We start from the raw sequence: 21,078 nt of genomic DNA on the forward strand, positions 1-21,078 counted from the left end.
CTATTAGATAAATTCTATTTGATCTTTCAAAACTGTTTTGTTAGTGTATTAGCTATATTTTTAACAGGTAGCTTTTAGTTAGAGCCCAAGACTGACAGAAATAGAAAGAAATATTAGAATCAGGTAAAAACTGGAAGTACCCCGAATTTTACATGCAATACTATTACTTTTTTTAAAATCTAAGTTAAATTTCAGGGGAATACATGAAAGTACATAAACTTACTTTGAAGATCCTACTGTGATCTTTGACCTGTATTGCTGATCTAGGAAAAGCTGTCATAATTAATAGTCTGCCAAGATCTGCTGCATGGGTGCTGTACTCTCATACTTCTCTAGTGATCCTTGTTCACTGCTCAGATCTTCAGAAGGACCAGAGCAAGGAGTGTACCTCAGCGGTGGAGTGCTTGCCCAGAATGAGCATGCATAAGGCCCAGGTGTCTGTCTCCAATACTAGAGCGAAATAAAAAAGGCTTAGAGGGATGGCTGTTAAAAGCAATTGCTGCTCTTATAGAGGACCCGAGTCCAGTTCCCAGTACCCACTTTGGGTAGCTCACAACCAGTCCACAGGCCGACCTAATCTAGACAAGCCCTCATTTAGACTCCTTTCCCGGGTGATTTCAGATTCTGCCAAATTGACAATACTAACTGTCACAATGCCAAATTTATATAAGATATTAAAGGGCTGGAGAGATGGCTCAGAGGTTAAGAGCGTTGCCTGCTCTTCCAAAGGTCCTGAGTTCAATTCCCAGCAACCACATGGTGGCTCACAACCATCTGTAAAGGGGTCTGGTGCCCTCTTCTGGCCTGCAGGCATACACACAAACAGAATATTGTATACATAATAAATAAATAAATATAAAAAAAAGATATTAAAAAATTATGAATCACTTTAATCTTTAACAGTGAATTATTATTATTCTTTATGCAGTGAGGCAGCTGAGGTTTCAGAGGTTAAGTAGCCTCCTTAAACCCAGGTCCTGTAAGTGATAGGAGCTTGGATTTGAACCTAGATAATCTGTCTCCCTGGTCTGTACTCTTAAACACCATGCTATACACCATCACTTTTGTTTTTCTATTTTTCTTTTGTGATGCTGGAGGTTGCACATGCTAGGCCAGTGTTCTACTATGAACTACATCCACAGCCCTTTTTTACTTAATCTTTCAAGACATGATCTCATTAATTTGCTGGCCTTGAATTTAGTGATGCTCTGACCTCAGCCTCCTAAATATCTGGACTTATAAACCTGTTACCAGGCTTCCATTCTCCTGTGGGGGGAGGGGGGAGGTGGTAGAGGACTATTATTTTGGGTTTTTGAGACAAGGTCTCATGCTTCTTAGGATGGCCTAGACCTTGCTTTCTACCCGAGGATCACCTGAACCTCTCATTCTCCTGTCTCTGCCTCTGGAAGTGCTGGGTTCAGGAGTGTACCACTGCGCCTAGTGTTGCAAAAACCAGGATATAATCCATGTTAGGCAAGCACTCAATCAACTGAGCTACATCCCTAATTGGCTCTCACCTTTAATCCCAGCACTCGGGAGGCAGAGGCGGGCGGATCTCTTTGAGTTCAAAGCCAGCCTGGTCTACAAGAGCTAGTTCCAGGACAGCTAGGGCTACACAAAGAAACCCTGTATGGGGGAAAGGTGAGAGGTTAAAAAACAAAACAAAAAAAACCCAAAGTCTTGGCCACTGACTTTTTCTAGATTTAAGATGGTAAATTATTAATTTTCAGAAGCCAGTCTTCACATGCATACTGTGTATTCATAGCATCTTAGTGTTGCTCAAGTCAGCACCAGTATATAAAACGTGTTATAGAATGTACAATCTATCCCTAGTCAGTGATGAGTAAGATGTCTTGATTTTCATAGCACAATTACTCTCTTGTTTTAGATAACTTTTATACTTCTTTTTTTCTCCTTAAACTTTCGGAATTTCCCAGTGCTTGGGAGGCAGAGGCAGGTGGATCTTTGTGAGTTTGAGGCCACTCTACTAAATTCCAAGACAGCCAGAGCTATTGTAGTAAGACCCTGTCTCAAAACAACAACAAAACCCTTTCAGAATTTTTTTATTTAATTTTATGTGCATTACTGTTTTGTCTCCATGTATGTCTGTGTGAGAGTATAAATCACTTGGAGCTGGATTATAGACGGTTACGAGCTGCCATTTAGGTGCTGGGAATTGAACCCGGGTCCTCTGGGAGAGCAGCCAGTGCTCTTAACTAATGAGCCGTCTCTCCAGCCCTCAGAATGTCTTACTCTATTCTTTGTTTCTACTTGCTTCCTACTGGGCAGATAAACTTGATCCAGAAGGACTGAAGCTTGTACTGATTAGTAGAGCACTTGCCTGGAACGAGTGAAGCTCTGGCTTCTGGCTTAGTGTCAGGTCCACTTGCCCGCCTGTCATCTGTGCCCATGTGTGCTCGTTCCTTCCCTTTTGCTTGGTTTTGGTTTTGAAACAGGACTTCTAGGTAGGGAAAGCTGGCCTCTCATAATCATCTTGCCTCTGCCTCCTGGGTGCTGGGATTTACAAGCATGCCCCTTCATGCCCAACTTCCGTTAGGTTCTTATTATTTCAGCTCTTACTCCAATCCCCTTTTCCCTCAAGAGTTTTCTTTCTTCAGTGGATTTTCCTAAAAATAAAACACATTTTTAGAAAAGCTTCTTGTGTCTTCATTTCTGCCATCCTATCTTTTGTTGTCCTGTTTAATAACCACCACTGCCTTGGCCTCTGGCTTTCTACTAAAGCTGCTCCTTTCAAGTCTTTGATGTCATTGCAGCGAGGCTGTCACCCTCATCCTAGACTGTTATCAGCATTTGACAGTCTGGCTCTCCTTGAAACATTTTTCATCTGGAGTATAGAGAATAATATATTCCTAGCTTTCCTTATACCTCTATCTAAATACTTCTTAGTTGTGGATATCTCTGTACATGCAACTCTACCTAGATGATGTCACCCAATGCTGTGTTATACCAGGCATTGTGAACTTTATACTGATATTTCTATCATATAAATTGTGTAGCATAGTATCAAAGACAGATTCTGGAGCCATTGCTGTTTAATTCTGCCCTGGCATTTAGAAGCTTTGTGGTTAATGCCTACCACAGAAGAGTGTCTTTACCAAAGAATCATGAGGACCTTGTAGGTTATTGTAGAGATACTCCTGTTCTTGTTCCTCTCATCTCATCCTACCCTCTTTATTAATTCCTTAAAGGACACCAGGAATCTCCTGTGTCAGGGCCTTTGTATTTACCATAGCTTACATCATCTGAATGAGGCATTTATTCCCGCCTGTCTTAAAGCCCACCCCACTGTCTATGCACAGTTCCCTGTTTGTCCCACTTGTCGTTGCATACACCCCTGACTTGTGTGTCCCCTCACTGTGACATAGGCTCTCTGAGGACCTAGAGGACTGTGTGCTCTTTAGTTTCTGCTCTACAGTATTTGAGTTTAGTGGATGGACAGATGAAATCCATATTCTCAAGCTCATCTATAATACAAGAATCACTCAGTATTAATGAAATACCACGAAATTGTTCAATAGTAACAAATGCTGCTAGAACAGAATGGAAATTTAAGTGTAAGAAAGTATAATGAAGGTTTTCTGAAGATAACACCTCAGCTGAGAGTTTGGACTAATTAAGTTGGAAAAGAATGGAAAAATTTAATGAAGCAACCATTACACATAGAGCCAACCTCAAATCTAAGGGGAAGTTGTGTTTCCATCCCTTTATTGCTTTGGAGATGTTCAGCATGTCATTCTTCTCCAAAATTCAAATACTGAGTTATGGACACAGTCCTTTTTCCTCAAATTTTAAATAACATTTTAAACAACACCTGAATCCAAGATCCTGTGGGAGAAAAGTTCTCTCCCTCCCTCCCTCCCTCCCTCCCTCCCTCCCTCCCTCCCTCCCTTCCTTCCTTTCTTATTTATTTATTTTTATTTAGTTTAGTTTTGTAGACATAGTTTCTTTGTGTAGCTTTGGAGCCTGTCCTGGAACTCACTTTGTAGATCAGGCTGGCCTCAAACTCACAGAGATCCCCCTGCCTCTGCCTCCTGGGTGCTGGGATCAAAGGTGTGCGCCACCACCGCCCTGCTCTTTATTTTTTTCAAGGCATACTGCTTCATGATTACTTGGCTAATGTGTCATTATTACTGGTGACTGAGTTATCTGTGAGTGTGAGTGCTGCTTCCAGGACTGTCATAGCTGTGCTGGCCTGCATGACATTTCCTTACTGTGACTTCTGGGAGAATGACTGTTTAGTCTTTTCATTCTTAGCTGTCATATGCTACCCAAACCATCTTGTCTCTGCTATCAGTTTTTCTTATGGTAGTGTGTATTCTTACCTCATTAGTGATCCTGGGAATCATAGACAGAACCTAAGATGTGAGTCAGTCTAAAATATTGGATAAGGTATAAATATGGGAGGTGCAGAATAATGAATCTTTCAAAAGAAATGACTACTACATTCTAGAAAAATCTTCAGAGCATAGCCCACTCTATTTGTCTTTGAAAAGCAAGTTTTATTGGAAGAAGACCATGCCCATTTGTTCGCATGTTGTCTGTGACTTCTTTTGTGCTACGATGACAGTTGAGAGGTTGCCATGCAGATTATATGACTGGTAGTGCCCAAAGTATTTGCTAGTTGACCCTTCCCAGAGAAAGTGCCGATCTCTGATTTAAACACTCATTCCTATAAATGTATCTCGTTTCTTCCAGCCTCGCTTAGCATCTATATGTCAAAAGGAAACAGTGTGAGGCTCCTCTAATCTACGAAGACTGTCACCAGCCTGTTAGTTCATTGGTTTTCAATTTATTTTAAGAAGTTATTTCTGCTTAATCACTCTGAAGGGATAGGGATGTAGCTCAGTTGACACAGTGCTTGACTAGCATGCACAAGGTCAGTCCTGGCATACCAATCACCAGGCATACATAGTGGCACACTCCTGTGGCAGGAGGTTAAGACAGGAGAATCACAAGTTCAAGGCCAGTTGCTACATAGAGAGTTCAAGGGTAGCAAGACCCTGTCTCCAAAGCAGACTGACAAAGACTAAAAACTGTGTGGTTCTCTTATTGTAGTAGCTTTCGTCGTCTGTCAGTGACTCACTGCCGGAGCCTAGCTCCTAGAGGTGTGGGTTTAGAGTAAGGAAGAGTTTGAGGCCGGCCTAGACTGTATAGAAAAACCTTGTCTCAAAATTAGAGAGAGAGAAAGAAATTAAAATTTAAAAGATTTACTCATAATAAAAGAAATTTAAAGTAGATACTAATTTCTTAATCCCAGGGTGGGTATTTAGAAAGTGGCAACTTGAAGCTTTCCACTAGTCACAGGTCGGCTTGATCCTCTGTCCAGATGTCACTAAATTCTAAGTTACTGAAATTCTGTCTATGTTAGGTTCATTTTCTTTCTTTGAAAAACAGTAATCTTTAATGTGAAACTCTTCTTGGCATCAGCATTAGCCAGTAGGAATTCCATCTGTAACCTTGAAGTGATGACCAAACCAGAGTGTTGTAACAACAGTAACGACCTCATCCATAATTTCTCACACACATTATCACCACCTCGGTTTTATTAGTGTCTAAGGTGTGCACCTTTTGGAGAGGGTATTTCCACCACAAGTAAATCCTACATTTCATGTTTCTTCTGAATTAGCTTTTTTTTTTTTTAATCAATACATTTTTGTCATTTTGTTCTTTGGCAACTTCATACATGTATATAATGCATTCTGGTTACTCTTTCCCCAGCCTCCCTTATTTCAACCTCCATCCCCACTTCTTCCTTTTTTTTTTTTTTTTTTTTTTGGTTTTTCGAGACAGGGTTTCTGTGTGGTTTTGGAGCCTGTCCTGGAACTAGCTCTTGTAGACCAGGCTGGTCTCGAACTCACAGAGATCCGCCTGCCTCTGCCTCCCAAGTGCTGGGATTAATGGCGTGCGCCACCACCACCCTGCCCCACTTCTTCCTTTACAGATCTCTTTCCCATAATCACAACTCTGTCTTGTTTTGTGTCCCATAAGGGCTGTTTCTGTGACCATGGGTTTGGCACTATCCATTGTATCCTGATGGGTTCACTACTAGGCACACAGTTGTATACTATGCCTCTCCCAGAGTCTATTAGATTATATGCAATACAATCCATTTTTATAAAATAAAATTTTTTATGAAGGCATAAATGAAAAATAAATGTTTCTATAACCATAAAATTGAGCCAAGAATAAATTTCAGAACATTTCCGAATATTGTAAAGAATCTAACAAAGAAACCAATTCTAAAATGACTTATTTTTCCCAGTCCTTCAGTTGACTAGCCTTAACCTACCTGTTGCTGCAAATGCTGAAGACTGCAGTTTATATAGCAGTATAACATGATGAGTGATAAATCTGCAAGTGAACATACTAAGGACTTTCTGTACCATTTAGCAGCCTTTTATGTCATTGGTTGGCTGCCTTCTCTATTCCCCACAGCAAATCTTCAGCAAATTCTTTGAACATAAAAAGGGAAGAATTAATGTCCTTCACTTAGCAAAGCTGAAAGCACAACTTTAAAAAAAAATTAGCAGTATCATGTAGCATGAATAATAAAACCCCAGAGGCCTAAAGGTCACAATGCAGCCAGCCACTGATTTTTTTTTAAATATTTATTTATTTATTTATTTATTTATTTATTTATTTATTTATTATGTATACACTATTCTGTCTGTGTGTATGCCTGAAGGCCAGAAGAGGGCACCAGACCTCTTTACAGATGGTTGTGAGCCACCATGTGGTTGCTGGGAATTGAACTCAGGACCTTTGGAAGAGCAGGCAATGCTCTTAACCACTGAGCCATCTCTCCAGCCCCCCCAGCCACTGATTTTTGCCTCTGCCTCAGACCAAAAATGGGTGATCCTGCCTCCAGGAATCCTCAGATTGAAACTGAGAGTGAGACTTGTCTCCTCCCATCTACAGTCCTCTCTAGGATGCAGTAATATAATGTTAAATGGCTACTATATTCCCTGTTTACCTTTATAAAATTCTAGTTACTGTGTACAATCTCTGATCCTTTTAACACACACATGTTACATATGAAGAAACAGAAGTTCTGTCTCCTGCTTAGCTTGTGAATAATAGCACTGGATTCAGGCTTGTTTTATGTTTCTAGAGTAACTTGCAAATGCATGCAAGGTTTTCACAGTCTTCTAGATGTTCTTTGGTCCTCTGCCTGCCTCTTTGCCATGTATGTAACTCTCCTTTTTATGGAAATGCTTTTTTTTTTAAGATCTTATTTATTATGTACACAGTGTTCTGCCTCCATGTATGCCTGCAGGCCAGAAGAGGCTGCCAGATCTTATTGTAGATGGTTGTGAGCCACCATGTGGTTGCTGGGAATTGAACTCAGGACCTCTGGAAGAGCAGTCAGCGTTCTTAACCTCTGAGCCATGGTCTCCAGCCCTGGAAATGCTTTTTTTTAACCTAGTCTTGCTGTATGTGCCTCCTGCCTTAACTTCTTAGTGCTGAGATTACAAGCATCCAGCACCAGCTAACCTTAGAGTGAAACCTGTTGTTGGTTTGAGACAGAGATACTGACCAGGCTGGCCTGAACTCATGGAGATTTGCCTGCATCTGCCTCTCAAGTGCTGGGATCAAAGAGTGCGCCACCACGCTCAGCTAATTAAGCGTTTTAAAGAGTATGTTTAGTATTCATAGACTCTTCTTACTGTTTATATATTTCTCAGCTCGTCTAACTTCCACTTCACTATCAGTCGGGTCCTCCAGGGAAGCCCACTTTGATAGGTGAATGTGGGTGCATATGTACTTTTGGACACATGCATGGACATGTGATAGATTATTTTAGGAGCTGGCTCATGAGTTTATGCATGTGGCATGTCTGAAGTTTGAGGATAGCAGGCTGGAAACTCAAACAACATTCCTGTGTTACAGACTCAAGGTAGACATTTTCTTTCTCATCTGGTTGAACAGAACTTACCCAAATGTTAAAAGATAATCTCCTTTACCTAAAGTCAGTCACTGCTTGTTTGTTTGTATGTTTGTTTGTTGTGTGCCCTCTGAGGCCAGAAAAGGGTGTTGTGTCCTGGGTTTGCTGAAACTGGAGTTACAGGTGGCTGTGAGCCACTTGACCTGAGGGACAGGATCTGAATTTCAGTTCTGAAAAATCAAGTGCTCTTAACCACTAAGCCATCTCTCTTGCCCTTGTTTGTTCTTTTAAGATAAAGTCTTCGGCCAGGCCTGTCGGTGCATGCTTTTAATACCAGCACTCAGAGACACAATCAGGCAGATCTCTGAATTTGAGGCCAGCCCGATCTTCCAGTGAGTTCCAGGGGCTGTTGCATAAATCCTATCTCAAGAAAGATTAAAAAAAAAAAAAAAAGATAGACATTTCTTGTACACCAGCTGGCCTGGAATTCATCGTGGTATCCATCTGGCTCAAGCACATGATGATCTCTCCTTAGCCTCCTGAGTACTGGGATTGCAGGCATGCCTAGCCACAGCAACTTTTAGATTAGTGTTTGATCAAGCAACCAGATGGCTACAGCCTAGCCATAGTAACACATAAATGTGCTATCATGACTCTGTTACTCTGCTGTGTCTTTATTACACAATCTGGTGGGCTCTTCTTTTTTCTTTTCTTTGCTATTTTCTTGAGACAGGGTTTCTCTGTAGCTTTGGAGCCTGTCCTAGAACTAGCTCTTGTAGACCAGGCTGGTCTCGAACTCACAGAGATCCGCCTGCCTGCCTCCTGAGTGCTGGGATTAAAGGTGTGCGCCACCACTGCCTGGCTCTCAGTAGATCTATCTTCTAAGATCTATCTCGGCTTACTTGATCGTTTTATCTCTTCTGACACAGCTGTCCATTACTTTTAAGCCCTGCTCCTTCAGGTCTAATGATAGTCCTCGTGCATTGTGCTGTCCCACTGGCTATATTCCTTTCATTGTTTTCTATTGTCTCCCAGTTTAGAATTCTATCTTAAGAATTACCTCACCCAGGCAGTGGTGGCGCATGCCTTTAATCCCAGCACTCAGGAGGCAGAGGCTGGTGGATCTCTGTGAGTTCGAGGCCAACTGGTGTACAAGAGCTAGTTCTAGGACAGCTAGAGCTATAATACAGAAAAACTCTGTCTCGAAAAACAAAACAAAAAAAAAAAAAAAAAAAAGAGGATTATCTCTTGGGGCTGAAGAGATGACTCAGTGGTTAAGAGGACTGGCTGCTCTTCCAGAGGTCCTGAGTTCAATTCCCAGCAATCACATGGTGGCTCACAACCACCGATGATAAGATGTGGTGCCCTCTTTTGGCCTGCAGCAGAATACTCTATTCACAGTAAATAAATCTTTTAATTATCTCTTGGTGATGGAGAGAGAGCTCAGCAGTTAAGAACACTGGCTGTGTTTCCAGACATCCTGAGTTCAATTTCCAACACCCACATCACAGCTCACTTTCATCTGTAACTGTTGTCCCATGGGATCCAGTGCCCTCTCCTGGTGGACAGATGCACACACAGATAAAATACCCATGTACATAAAATAAAATGACTTTTGTAGACAGAAGTTTCTGTCCCACCTGGTCCCACAGCCAATCAGTCCCAAAGAATACACAGAGGCATGTATTAATTATAAACTGTTTGGCCTATTAGCTCAGGCTTATTATTAACTAGCTCTTATAATTTAAATTAACCCATGATTCTTGTCTATGTTTAGCCATGTGACTTGGTGCCTTTTCTCAGTACAGCATTTTCATCTTGCTTCCTCTGTGTCTGGTTGGTGACTGACTCTCTCTGCCTTTCCTCTTCCCAGAATTCTCCTAGTCTCGTTACCCCCTGCCTGGCTGCTGGCCCATCAGCGTTGAGCATTATCCCACAGCAAACCCTTTTTGGGTTTTTGTTTTGTTTTGTTTGTTTTTTTGTTTGTTTGGTTTGGTTTTTCGAGGCAGGGATTCTCTGTAGCTTTGGGGCTTGTCCTGGAACCAGTTCTTATAGACCAGGCTGGCCTGAAAGTCACACTTTGATTAAAGGCATGCATTAACACCTGATGTAGGAGGGTCTTCTGTCTATGTGTTACTTTCATTGGTTAAATAAAGAGACTGCCTTTTGATAGGACAGAAAATTAGGTGGGCGGAGTAGACAGAACAGAATGCTGGGAGGAAGAAGGCAGTGTGGCAGACACCATGGCTCTCCTCTCCGAGACAGACGCTGGTTAGACTCATTCCGGTAAGCCACAGTCAAGTGGTAATATACATTAATGGAGATGGGTTAAACGAATATGTAAGAATTAGCCAAGAAGAGGCTAGATATAATGGGCCAGGCAGTATTTAAATGAATACAATTTCCATGTAATTATTTCAGGGGCTAAGCTAGCTGGGCCAGACAGAACAAAGCGCCTGCGCTCCTCTTGGGTGGTGGGATGCAGCCCGCTCCTCTCATAACAACAACCACCGCCCAGCTAGCAAACTTATTTTAAGAAATTATCTTTTGGCCGGGCGATGGTGGCGCACGCCTTTAATCCCAGCACTTGGGAGGCAGAGGCAGGCGGATCTCTGTGAGTTCGAGACCAGCCTGGTCTACAGAGCTAGTTCCAGGACAGGCTCCAAAGCCACAGAGAAACCCTGTCTCGAAAAACCAAAAAAAAAAAGAAAAAAAAGAAAAAAAAGAAATTATCTTTTGCCAAGTGTGGTAGCATACTCCTTAAATCCAAGCACTTGGGAAGCAGAGACAGGAGGATCTGTGTCAGAGGACAGCTAAGACTGTGTAGAGAAACCTTGCCCCCCCCCAAAAAAAATCTCTTTTTAGCCTCGTTTCTGTTTATTCAGTTGTCTGCTGATCCCCACCTAGTTAGATGCTTGACAGACACCCCAGACTTCCTAAAAATCTCCTCTAAAATGGATTTTGCATTTTATCTATCTTAGCCAGAGTTACCTTTCACTCCGACACAAGATAGGAACCCATCCTCTCCCCTATACTCTGTAAAACTCCCTTTCTATCTTAGCCAAGATAGCTCAACCCTGATTTTCCCCCCACCTGGAATCTTGTTTGTTGATCTCTTTCTGACCTCATGTACACTGCTGCAAAGTCTTGTTTCAAAATGCAAATCTAGGGACTGAAGACATGACTCAGCAGTTAAGAGCTTTTGCTGTTCTTCCAGAGGAACCAAGTTTACTGCTCAGTAGCTACAAAAGGCAGCTCATACCTACCTATAACTGCAACTCCAGGATACAACACCACCTTCTGACATCCACAGATACTGCACTCACAGGCACAGACACAGGCATAATTAAACATAAGAATTCATTTTTAGAAAATGCAAACCTAAGCCGGGTGGTGGTGGCGCACTCCTGTAATCCCAGCACTCGGGAGGCAGAGGCAGGTGGATCTCTGTGAGTTCGAGGCCAGCCTGGTCTAGAAGAGCTAGTTCCAGGACAGTAACTAAAAGCTACGGAGAAACCCTGTCTCAAAAATCCAAAAAAAAAAAAAAAAGGAAAATGCAAACCTAACACCAGTGAGATGGCTCGGTGTGTAAGGGCCCTTGCTGCCAAGCCTGGTGACCCGAGTTCCCTCTCCAGGGCCACATCATAAAAGGGAAGAACTGACTCCTGCAAGTTATTCTCTTGACTGCACACATGCACACACATAGTCAGGTTGATACATAAGAATAGAAATGGAAATCGACTTCATTGTGTTTATTTTTTTTTAGTAGCTTTCATTGCCCACAGAATTAAGATCCAGTTCCCTAGAAGGCATAGAGGTCTTGCATGATGCGGCCTTCCCTCCTGATTGTCTACCATTGCTTCTTGCCTAGCCTACTTTCAACCTATACTAAAATATTTTCAGAGTGCCAGACTTTTGTACCATTTACCTTGATGTCTTGGACTACGTACTGTTTTGTTTGTTTGTTTTGGTTTTTTTGTTTGTTTTTCAAGACAGGGTTTCTCTGTGCCACTTTGTTGTCTATCCTGGAACTTGTAGACTAGGTTGGCCTCGAACTCACAGAGATCCGCCTGCCTCTGCCTCCCAAATGCTGGGATTAAAGGCGTGCGCCACCACCGCCCGGCTTGGAGTACTGTCTTCTGCCTGGCTTGTCATAGCATTTCTCTGCTTCCCTAGCCTTATTTTAGGGCATCGAGAAAAATTTTCTCAGGACTCAGTTCTATCTTCTTGGTATAGCCTTCCCGAGTCCCACAAATAGATTTGACTGTCTTTTTCTGATCATTGTACCTTGTTTTCCACTCACCTCTAGCACTTACTATTTTATTATGTTCTCTTGGAGTATCACTTTTCAGAGGTCTGTGAGGTCTTCCTGTATGTACAGTGGCTAAAACGCTGCAGACATTCATCTGGCTTGTGGTGGTGGCAGTGGAGATGTTGAGCCTGGAGCGGGTCCTAGCAGCTTGTTAACTAAGAGTATGCTTCCACAGCCAGGATTCCTGAGCTTGGGGACATGGGAAGGAGAATGGCAGTTCTCTTATTCCTTGTCCCTTCTAGAAGCTGCTGCTCCAAATTTGGCACCAGATACCCTTTGGTCTTCTGTTTCAGTCTGATACCCACCCTCAGCCTTTGTTTTAATTTGCTTATATCTGTAGACAAGTTAAGAAAGGACCTTAAGTACTATTTCATTGTCTCACAGAGGAATAAATTACTAACTTGGTCTCAGTGATTCTTATTTGGGTGACAACCCAACAGAGATGTCTTTTCCAGCCAGCTAAAAGAAAGAACAAAACAAAAAACAAAAACTGGGGGTTGGGGGGAGTGGCACTCGCCTTTAATCCCAGCACTCGGAAGGCAGAGGCAGAAGCAGGTAAATCTCTGAGTTTGAGGCCAGCCTGGTCTACAGAGAGAGTTTTAGGACAGCCAGGGATACACAGAGAAACCCTGTCTCCAAAACACACACACACCAAAAAAAAAAAAAAAAAAAAAAGCCGGGCAGTGGTGGCGCACGCCTTTAATCCCAGCACTCGGGAGGCAGAGGCAGGCGGATCTCTGTGAGTTCGAGACCAGCCTGGTCTACAAGAGCTAGTTCCAGGACAGGCTCCAAAACCACAGAGAAACCCTGTCTCGAAAAACCAAAAAAAAAAAAAAGAAGAAAAGAAAAGAAAGAAACCCTGTCTCAAAAAACCAACCAACCAGACAACAGCACCAAATAACCCTTATCTTCTCTGTAATTTTTAAAACTTCCTTTGCCTTCAGAATATTTTCATGCATTTAATGTCAAATTAAAAACTAAATTAAATCCGGGCTGGAGTGATGGCTCAGCAGTTAAGAGAACTGACTGCTCTTCCAGAGGTCCTGAGTTCAATTCCCAGCACTCACATGGCTGTTCACAACCATCTATAACTGTAGTTCCATGGGTCTGATGCCCTCTTCTGCTGTGCAGAGATATACATGCAATCAAAACATACATATATATATAAATAAATATTTTAAAAACCCAAACTGAAGGGGTGTTACTCTTAAGGGAATAAATAATGGTTTTTAAAGATTGTTCATAGAGTAATGAAGGTTTCTTGTCATTTTTAAATGAAAATTTCAGGTGACCAAGGGTCACACAGATTATCAGAGAATAGTAAATGGTCAGCATAATGATTCTGATTTATCTGTGGCCCTCCACACTATACCTGTAGACGTTCTTGTGGTGTAACTCCTTATGTATTTAATATTTATCTGAGTCTTAGTTTCTCAATTGTTTATTTTAAGTGGGTGAGGAATCTAGTTGTAAATCCTTTGCCCTTTATGGAATGTGTTATCTTGGTTTTAGTTCTGTCTGTCCTTTTCCCTTACTTCATTTATCTTATGACTTTGTGTTATGTTTCTGAAGTAGTAGCTTTGGCTTGTTTTTTCCTGAATGTTTCTGCAGTTTGGTTGAGTATCTGGCTTTGGGCATCCTTCCTGCGCTTGGACTTCCTCTCCCCTTGTGACTCTTGGAAGACAGAAATCAGTATTTTGTTTTTCTTTTAACATTATGTATGTATGTGTCCCCCCCCCCCTTATCTTTTCAAAGACGGGAAAGAAAGCAGTGAAGGCCGTTCTGTGGGTATCGGCGGACGGACTCAGGGTTGTGGATGAAAAAACCAAGGTAAAGGTTTTGTGAGTTCAAATGTTACTGCTCTCGTGATTTTTTTTTTTTAATCTCTAGTGATAAAATGGCATTAAGTTGTTGTAGTGGCTCTGTAATATCCTGCCACGTGTCCAGAGTACAGTCTTTTGAGAGACTGTTTCCATGGCCAGGAAACTAACTTAGTAACTCATTTACTTTATGAAAAACAAAAACAAAAACCTCACAACATTTTGTTGTACTTGATATAGCATATTTCACGTACCAAGCATTAAAGTTTAATGCTAAGATATTGTTAAAATAATCTTAAGATGAGCCTCTCACACAAATAATTCCAATCAGACCAAATTAGACCAAATCAATGCCCATGTTTAATGCAGCGCCCCTGGGTGGCACGGGAGCATGGCAAGGGGAAGAAGGGGGAGGGACCATGTGTTCTTTTTCTCAGTGGCAGCCCAAATAGCCTGTGGGAGTGATCCTGACCCTCCCTGGGGAGGGGTCAGCACTTGGCAGACTTTTCTGGAGATGGAGTTCAGACCAAGGCAACTCCCAGTGGGGAGGGGCTTGAGATGGAGTTTTCTGCTCCACTGGCGCCCCAAGGATGAATGCCAGGGGCTGGGGTGACACTTTCAATCAATCAGACATGAGTTCTATCTTTGTTCTGCTTTGTTCTGTGTTTACTTTTTTTAGATCAATAATATATAGGTGATGTATCTCTTACTGTAATTTTTTAGGCCACATCTTAAATTTGCCCTTTTTCCTTAAGAAAACATATTATAGAAAGTGATAAGTGAATCTGCCAACTCAAGGCTCAACTGAAGTGAAATTTTAACCATTAGAGGTGAGAATTTATTTAGGATTCAAACAATATCCTAGGTATCATTTTGTATTTAATAGAAAATGACTCTAAATGCTTAAGTTATGTAAGGACACTTAATCGTTACTGAATTTTCTTGAGACCTAATGTCAGGAAACATTTTTAACCAGAACTTAATTTAGAAGTGGATAAAGTTTGGGCAAACAAAGAACAGGTTTGATAAACAATTTATCCTATTTTTTTGTTATGTTTTTCAAGACAAAGTTTCTCTGTGTAAGAGCCCTGACTGTCCTGGAACTCTCTCTCTATACCAGGCTGGCCTCAGATTCACAGAGATCCACTTGCCTTTGCCTCCTGAGTCCTGAGATTAAAGGCGTGCACCACCACCAGCAATGTCTGATCATTTTTATGTGACTTAATACAGCTGCATTTCAGACCTTTGCCCTTCTTTTTTTTTTAAGTTCAAAATACTAATACTAATTTAAAAATTTTAACACATTTTTAAAAACAATGTTATAAGTATCCTTTAAAATTTGTATCATTTTAGTTCATGTTTTGAATGACATGTTTTGACTTGGCTGCCTTTGATCTAGCAGTCCCTTTGCCTTGGCCTTCCAAATCTATCAAACTTGTGTTTGTTTTTCACTATTATTGGAAATTGATACTGCCCTTAGTGGCTACTCTAAGTACTTATGAGTTTTGTTCTTTCCACGTTGACTGATGAGAGTAGCTAGTGGATAGGTTGGGTGGTCTGTAGAGACAGGGTCTCTGTGTATCCCATAGAGAACCCTAGCCCAGTCTCCTCTGGAATTTACTATGCACCCACCTAGTTTGGCCTTGAATTTGCATCAGGTCTCTTGCCCTAGCCTCCTAAGTGCCGGGATGGTAGGCCTGAGCCACCATGCATACTGTAATTGGTGACTTGTCACCATCGGATCCATTTTCCACCTTTATATTTCACCAGTTGTCAGAATTGGAATTAGTGCTTGTGACAAGGACATGCCATGATCTGCACAAATTAATGCAAATACAGAAGTTTGAACTTCAGGTCCCTAACCTTTCGTTGAGCAAGATACTATGTTGTGGTGACACATGAATTTCTAGCATACAAAGAAACAGCAAACATGATTCATTCATACAGAGAGAGCAGAGACCCAACCCCAAAATAACCTGGGAGTTAGAACAGCAGACAAAACTTGAAAAGCGGGCATTACAGCTGCACTGAGGGTGTGAAAGAAAAGATGCTACTATTGAATAAACAACCAGAAAATCTCAGAAATTATTAAAGAGAAGCAAAAATCCTAGGGATGGAAGAGAAAATTATACATCTAAAAAATGCAGTACTTGACGTGAAAAAAATCTGTTGGATGGAGCTAGAGTTGGTTGGAAAAAAGGGAGAATATAGAACACTGTATATTATCAGTCTAATTTGCATAACAAAGGTAGCGGGACCTCACTATCGTGTTTTTGCTGTATTTTCAAATAAACCAAGAGGATTTTAAGCCATTGATTTATGTGTGCATACTGTCAAATTGGGCTTGGCAGTTACTGTGAAACAGCTCCAAGCTAGGACCAACTGACACATGCATACTTTAGAATATGGAGATGAAGTAAGGGGATCATCTGAGCAAGTAGTGTTTCATAGTCAAACTCACTGCTCCAACTACTAGATATAGCTATTCCAAAGCCCAGTTGCAACCTGTGTAGGGATTCTGCATTGCAGAATTGAACATCCTGTGATACTTTTAAGAAGACCAAATCGCTCACAAGCCTTCTCTTGCTCTGTGCTTCCATTTTCTAGGACCTTATAGTTGACCAGACGATAGAGAAAGTTTCTTTCTGTGCCCCAGATAGGAACTTCGACAGAGCCTTTTCTTATATATGCCGAGATGGCACCACTCGGCGCTGGATCTGTCACTGCTTCATGGCTGTCAAGGACACGGTAAGGCCAACATGGTATCATGAGGGTTAATTTTAAACTGGAAGTGGGCGGTGGTGGTGCACGCCTTTAATCCCAGCACTCGGGAGGCAGAGGCAGGCGGATCTCTGTGAGTTTGAGACCAGCCTGGTCTATAAGAGCTAGTTCCAGGACAGGCTCCAAAACCAGAGAAACTCTGTCTCGAAAAAAAAAAAAATTTTTAAACTGGAATTTGCAACAGCTGTATGTGTATGTAGTTGTTGGTGATGTAACTCTCATAGAGCTTTCAAAACCTGCTCTCTTCAGGGGGAGAGACTGAGCCATGCCGTAGGCTGTGCTTTTGCAGCCTGTTTAGAGCGGAAACAGAAACGGGAGAAGGAATGTGGAGTCACTGCCACCTTTGATGCCAGTAGAACCACTTTTACAAGAGAAGGATCATTCCGAGTCACAACTGCCACTGAACAAGCCGAAAGAGAGGAGATCATGAAACAGCTGCAAGATGCCAAGAAAGGTACACTGTGTTCTACTGTGGTGTGTTCGTTTCTTTGTTTTGGGTTTTCAAGACAGGGTTTCCCTGTAACTTTGGAGCCTGTCCTGGAACCAGCTCTTGTAGACCAGCCTGACCTCAAACTCACAGAGATCCGCCTGCCTCTGCCTCCCGAGTGCTGGGATTAAAGGCGTGCACCACCACCGCCCGGCTTTTTTTTTGGGGGGGTATGTTTATTTAATGTGATTTTTCCCAACAGGTTTATATTTGAAGCTATCAGAGACAAGTTTCCTACAGACAAAAAGAACCCTTGGGATTATAGATATAGCCCAGTGATAGAGCATTTCTAACATGGGTTCTATTTTTATCATTCTTTATCCTCTCCCCGCACCATACACTCAGAAAGATCTCTTAGCAACATATGAAGACCTTAAGGACAAAACTAAAAGTCTTTCACAAGTGCTTTATTTAGAGTGGCTTAAAAACCGTGTTCTTTCCATTATAGTAAGCTCCTCTGGGGAAGGTGAAGAGCAGTTGAAGAAGCTGCCGAGAAATACCCCTTACCTATCCTGCAGCAAATGCCATCAAAGACCAACTTGGAGGAGGAAGCACAGCCCCCAGGTGTAGAAACACAAAGGGAGCACTGGCTCCGGTGCTGGCAGTGAGAGTGCTTTACTTCTCTGATGTGTTGGAGAGTGTGCAGAACCCCAGAGCCAGCACTGAGTCTTCTTCAGTAGCACTACTTTATTTTAAAGATGTATTTATTATGTGCACAGTGTTCTGCCTGCATGTGTCCCTGCTTAACAGAAGAGAGCACACGATCTCATCATAGATAGTTGTGAGCCACCATGTGGGTGCTGGGAATTGAACTCAGGACCTCTAGAAGAACAGCCAGTGCTCTTACCTGCTGAGCCATCTCTCCATTCCCATCTACCTTATTCATTAAGACCAGGTCTCAGTTCAGCCCAGAGTTCACTGTCTTTGGATAGTTTAACTAACCAGCTTGTTTCAGGGCTCCCTTGTCTCCTCTTGAGTGCTGGACTCTCTTTTACACTGAGTGTAAATGCCCGGGCAGCATTGGATCCTGGGGAATCCAAGCTCCAGTTGTCAGATTTGTACAAAAAGCACTTGACTTGCTGAGTCATCTCCTTAGCCTCCCATCCATTGGTTGTTTTACTAGATTTACAGTACCAAACATGAACCCCTTCCTTCAAAGTGGGCCCCAAATCCAATTAGAAAGCACCAGTGGGCACATCCTGCCTAGCCAACCACAGTTGCAGCTTGCAGGGTCCACTGCTGAGTAACACTGTGTGTGACAGTTTCCTCCAGCACAAGTCTAACTTGACCTCTTTGTCCTATGCCAGAGCATGTGATTTTAGCTATAGGGCTTTATCATCCAGATGACCCATCATTCTTTTGTTTTTAACATTTGTACATGAAAGATATATGGTAGTTCAGAAGAGAGTGTCCGGAACCCCTGTGAGCTGCCATGTGAGTGCTGGGAATTAAACCTGGGCCCTCTAGAAGAACAGCCAGCCAGTGCTCTTAACCATCGAGCCATCTCTCCAGCCCTGTCTGGTTGTCTTAATAGAGGATAAGACAAGCAGGTATTACTAAACCTTCATCTGTTGGAATGTAAGAGGTCTGAACCATTTTCCTGCCTGTCTCTGTAAGACAGGGAGCTGAGCAAATTAAAGAACAAGAGGGCCTCTGTGCCCCTAGCTCTGTGAACTCAGAATATTTGAAAGTCACTACTGAGGCCTACTATGGTCTTTTTCTTTGGTTTTATTGAGCAGAGACAGATAAGGCAGTTGTTGGTCCATCAGTGGCTTCTGGCAACACTGCACCATCCCCATCCTCTCCCACCTCTCCCACTTCGGATACCACTGCTTCTCTGGAGATGAACAATCCTCATGCCATCCCACGCCGGCATGCACCAATTGAACAGCTTGCTCGCCAAGGCTCCTTCCGGGGATTTCCTGCTCTTAGCCAGAAGATGTCACCCTTTAAACGCCAACTATCCCTCCGCATCAATGAGTTGCCTTCCACTATGCAGAGGAAGACTGATTTCCCAATCAAAAATGCAGGTAATATGCTTCAGCTCTGAAGCACGGCCACCTTCAGTGACAGCACAGATCCCTCTGAGTTAGTCTCCTGTCTCTCTGAAGCTGTTAGTTGTATTGTGTGTCATTTCCTATAACAGCAAACTAGGGCCAATGGGGGCTGGAGAGATGGCTCAGAGGTTAAGAGCACTGACCACTGACTGCTCTTCCGGAGGTCCTGAGTTCAATTTCCAGCAACCACATGGTGACTCACAACCATCTGTAATGAGACCTGGTGCCAGAACACTATATTCATAATAAATAAATCTTAAAAAAACAAAAAACAAAAAAAACTAGGGCCCTTGGGGCTGGAGAGATGGCTCAGCGGTTAAGAGCATTGTCTGCTCTTCCAAAGGTCCTGAGTTCAATTCCCAGCAACCACATGGTGGCTCACACCATCTGTGATGAGGTCTGGTGCCCTCTTCTGGCCTGCAGGCATACAAGCAGACGGAATACTGTATAAATAATAAATAAATATTTAAAAAAAAAAAAAACTAGGGCCCATGAATAATATCTTTTCTTCCGTAAGTAGTTGACAGAAGCACAATGGAATTTCTAGCTTGAGCCACAGGTTCATGGTTTGTCCTGGTGTAGATGTACTCTCTCTCTGCCAGCCTATTTCCAAACATCAAGGGTTCCAAATTCCCATTTTTACTGTGCTGCCCAGGACCCAGGAGAATTAAAGAGGCTTTTAAAACATTTACAAGTTAATAGTACCACTGTCAAAGCAACAGAACAAATAGGTCAGTGTTCCTTGTGTTTCTGGGATGTTGACTTCATAGGGAAGACACTCTAAATGGCTCTCTTATACAAATCTAAGGCCCACTGTTGAGCAGAAGCAGGAGGTTGTTCACATTGTTCATCACCTCTGTGTGTTCTGTTCAGCTGAGCCAGCCCGTAAGCTCTGTCCTTATATGATCTAGAGCTAAAACGTTAGATTTTGGCCCTATTCTACTTCCCTCTGAAACATGTCATGCTATCTCTATGACTGAACATGAGGAAGCTCTGGCTCAATCGGCCCTTCTACTGACAACACTATAAAGTACCGAGGTAAGATCTGTGTGCATATGAAACCGGGCTTAGAGGGCAGTTGGAGGCGGGTGACCACAGGAAGTAGTTTTGGCTTCCAGCACCCACTGACACAAGCTCCAGAGGCTTCAAGTACCTGGTCAGTCTCCCTCTGGGGCAGATGAGGCGCAAAGGGCTTTGTCTTTTCACAGATACACAAAGGTTCAGTACACATGGTTTATTTGCTCAGGGATGAGGAAGTGTTCTCAGAGTCTTTTTCCCCACACACACAGGATCTCAAACTTTCTTGGACCCAAACTCTAGGCGAAGGAATCTTCCTGCTTGACTGTCCAGACTTAGTATTAAGGAGAGTCTTTAGCGTCCTCAGCTCACTTGTCTTTGATATCACAGTTCATGTACTAGAAACTTTAAAGAAAATGAGAGTGGTGACATGTCCTAATTGATTCAGGTCAAAGCTTTTGTATCCCGCCTTAACCTGTCCTTTTCTGTCCTTTTTTTTTTTTTTTTTGGATAAATTGCTTAATGGCTCTAGAACCTGATTGATTGGGTCATAGCTTCTAGGAACTTGCTGAAAGAAAAATAGATTGCAGAAATCTTCCAGAAAGATGCACCTATTACATGCACCCTCACATTAAAGTAAAAAAACCAAAATAACCCCATCAAATTCCCCACAATGTCATAAGAAGAAATAAATTTAG

General features: G+C 42.3%; 1 protein-coding gene across 9 annotated transcripts in view; it reads left to right on the forward strand.

Annotated features, from left to right (window-relative positions):
• Numb (NUMB endocytic adaptor protein) overlaps positions 1 to 21,078 on the forward strand; it is a 129,418-nt gene that overhangs the window by 102,570 nt on the left and 5,770 nt on the right. For all 9 annotated transcript variants that reach the window (XM_057782221.1, XM_057782225.1, XM_057782224.1 and 6 more), the window contains 4 exons: positions 13,974 to 14,048; positions 16,646 to 16,786; positions 17,069 to 17,273; positions 19,046 to 19,336. In XM_057782221.1, coding sequence (XP_057638204.1) covers positions 13,974 to 14,048; positions 16,646 to 16,786; positions 17,069 to 17,273; positions 19,046 to 19,336 — 712 coding nt within the window. The remainder of the gene's footprint in view (positions 1 to 13,973; positions 14,049 to 16,645; positions 16,787 to 17,068; positions 17,274 to 19,045; positions 19,337 to 21,078) is intronic.

Source organism: Chionomys nivalis, chromosome 10, assembly GCF_950005125.1.
Source record: "Chionomys nivalis chromosome 10, mChiNiv1.1, whole genome shotgun sequence".
Classification (NCBI taxonomy): domain Eukaryota; kingdom Metazoa; phylum Chordata; class Mammalia; order Rodentia; family Cricetidae; genus Chionomys; species Chionomys nivalis.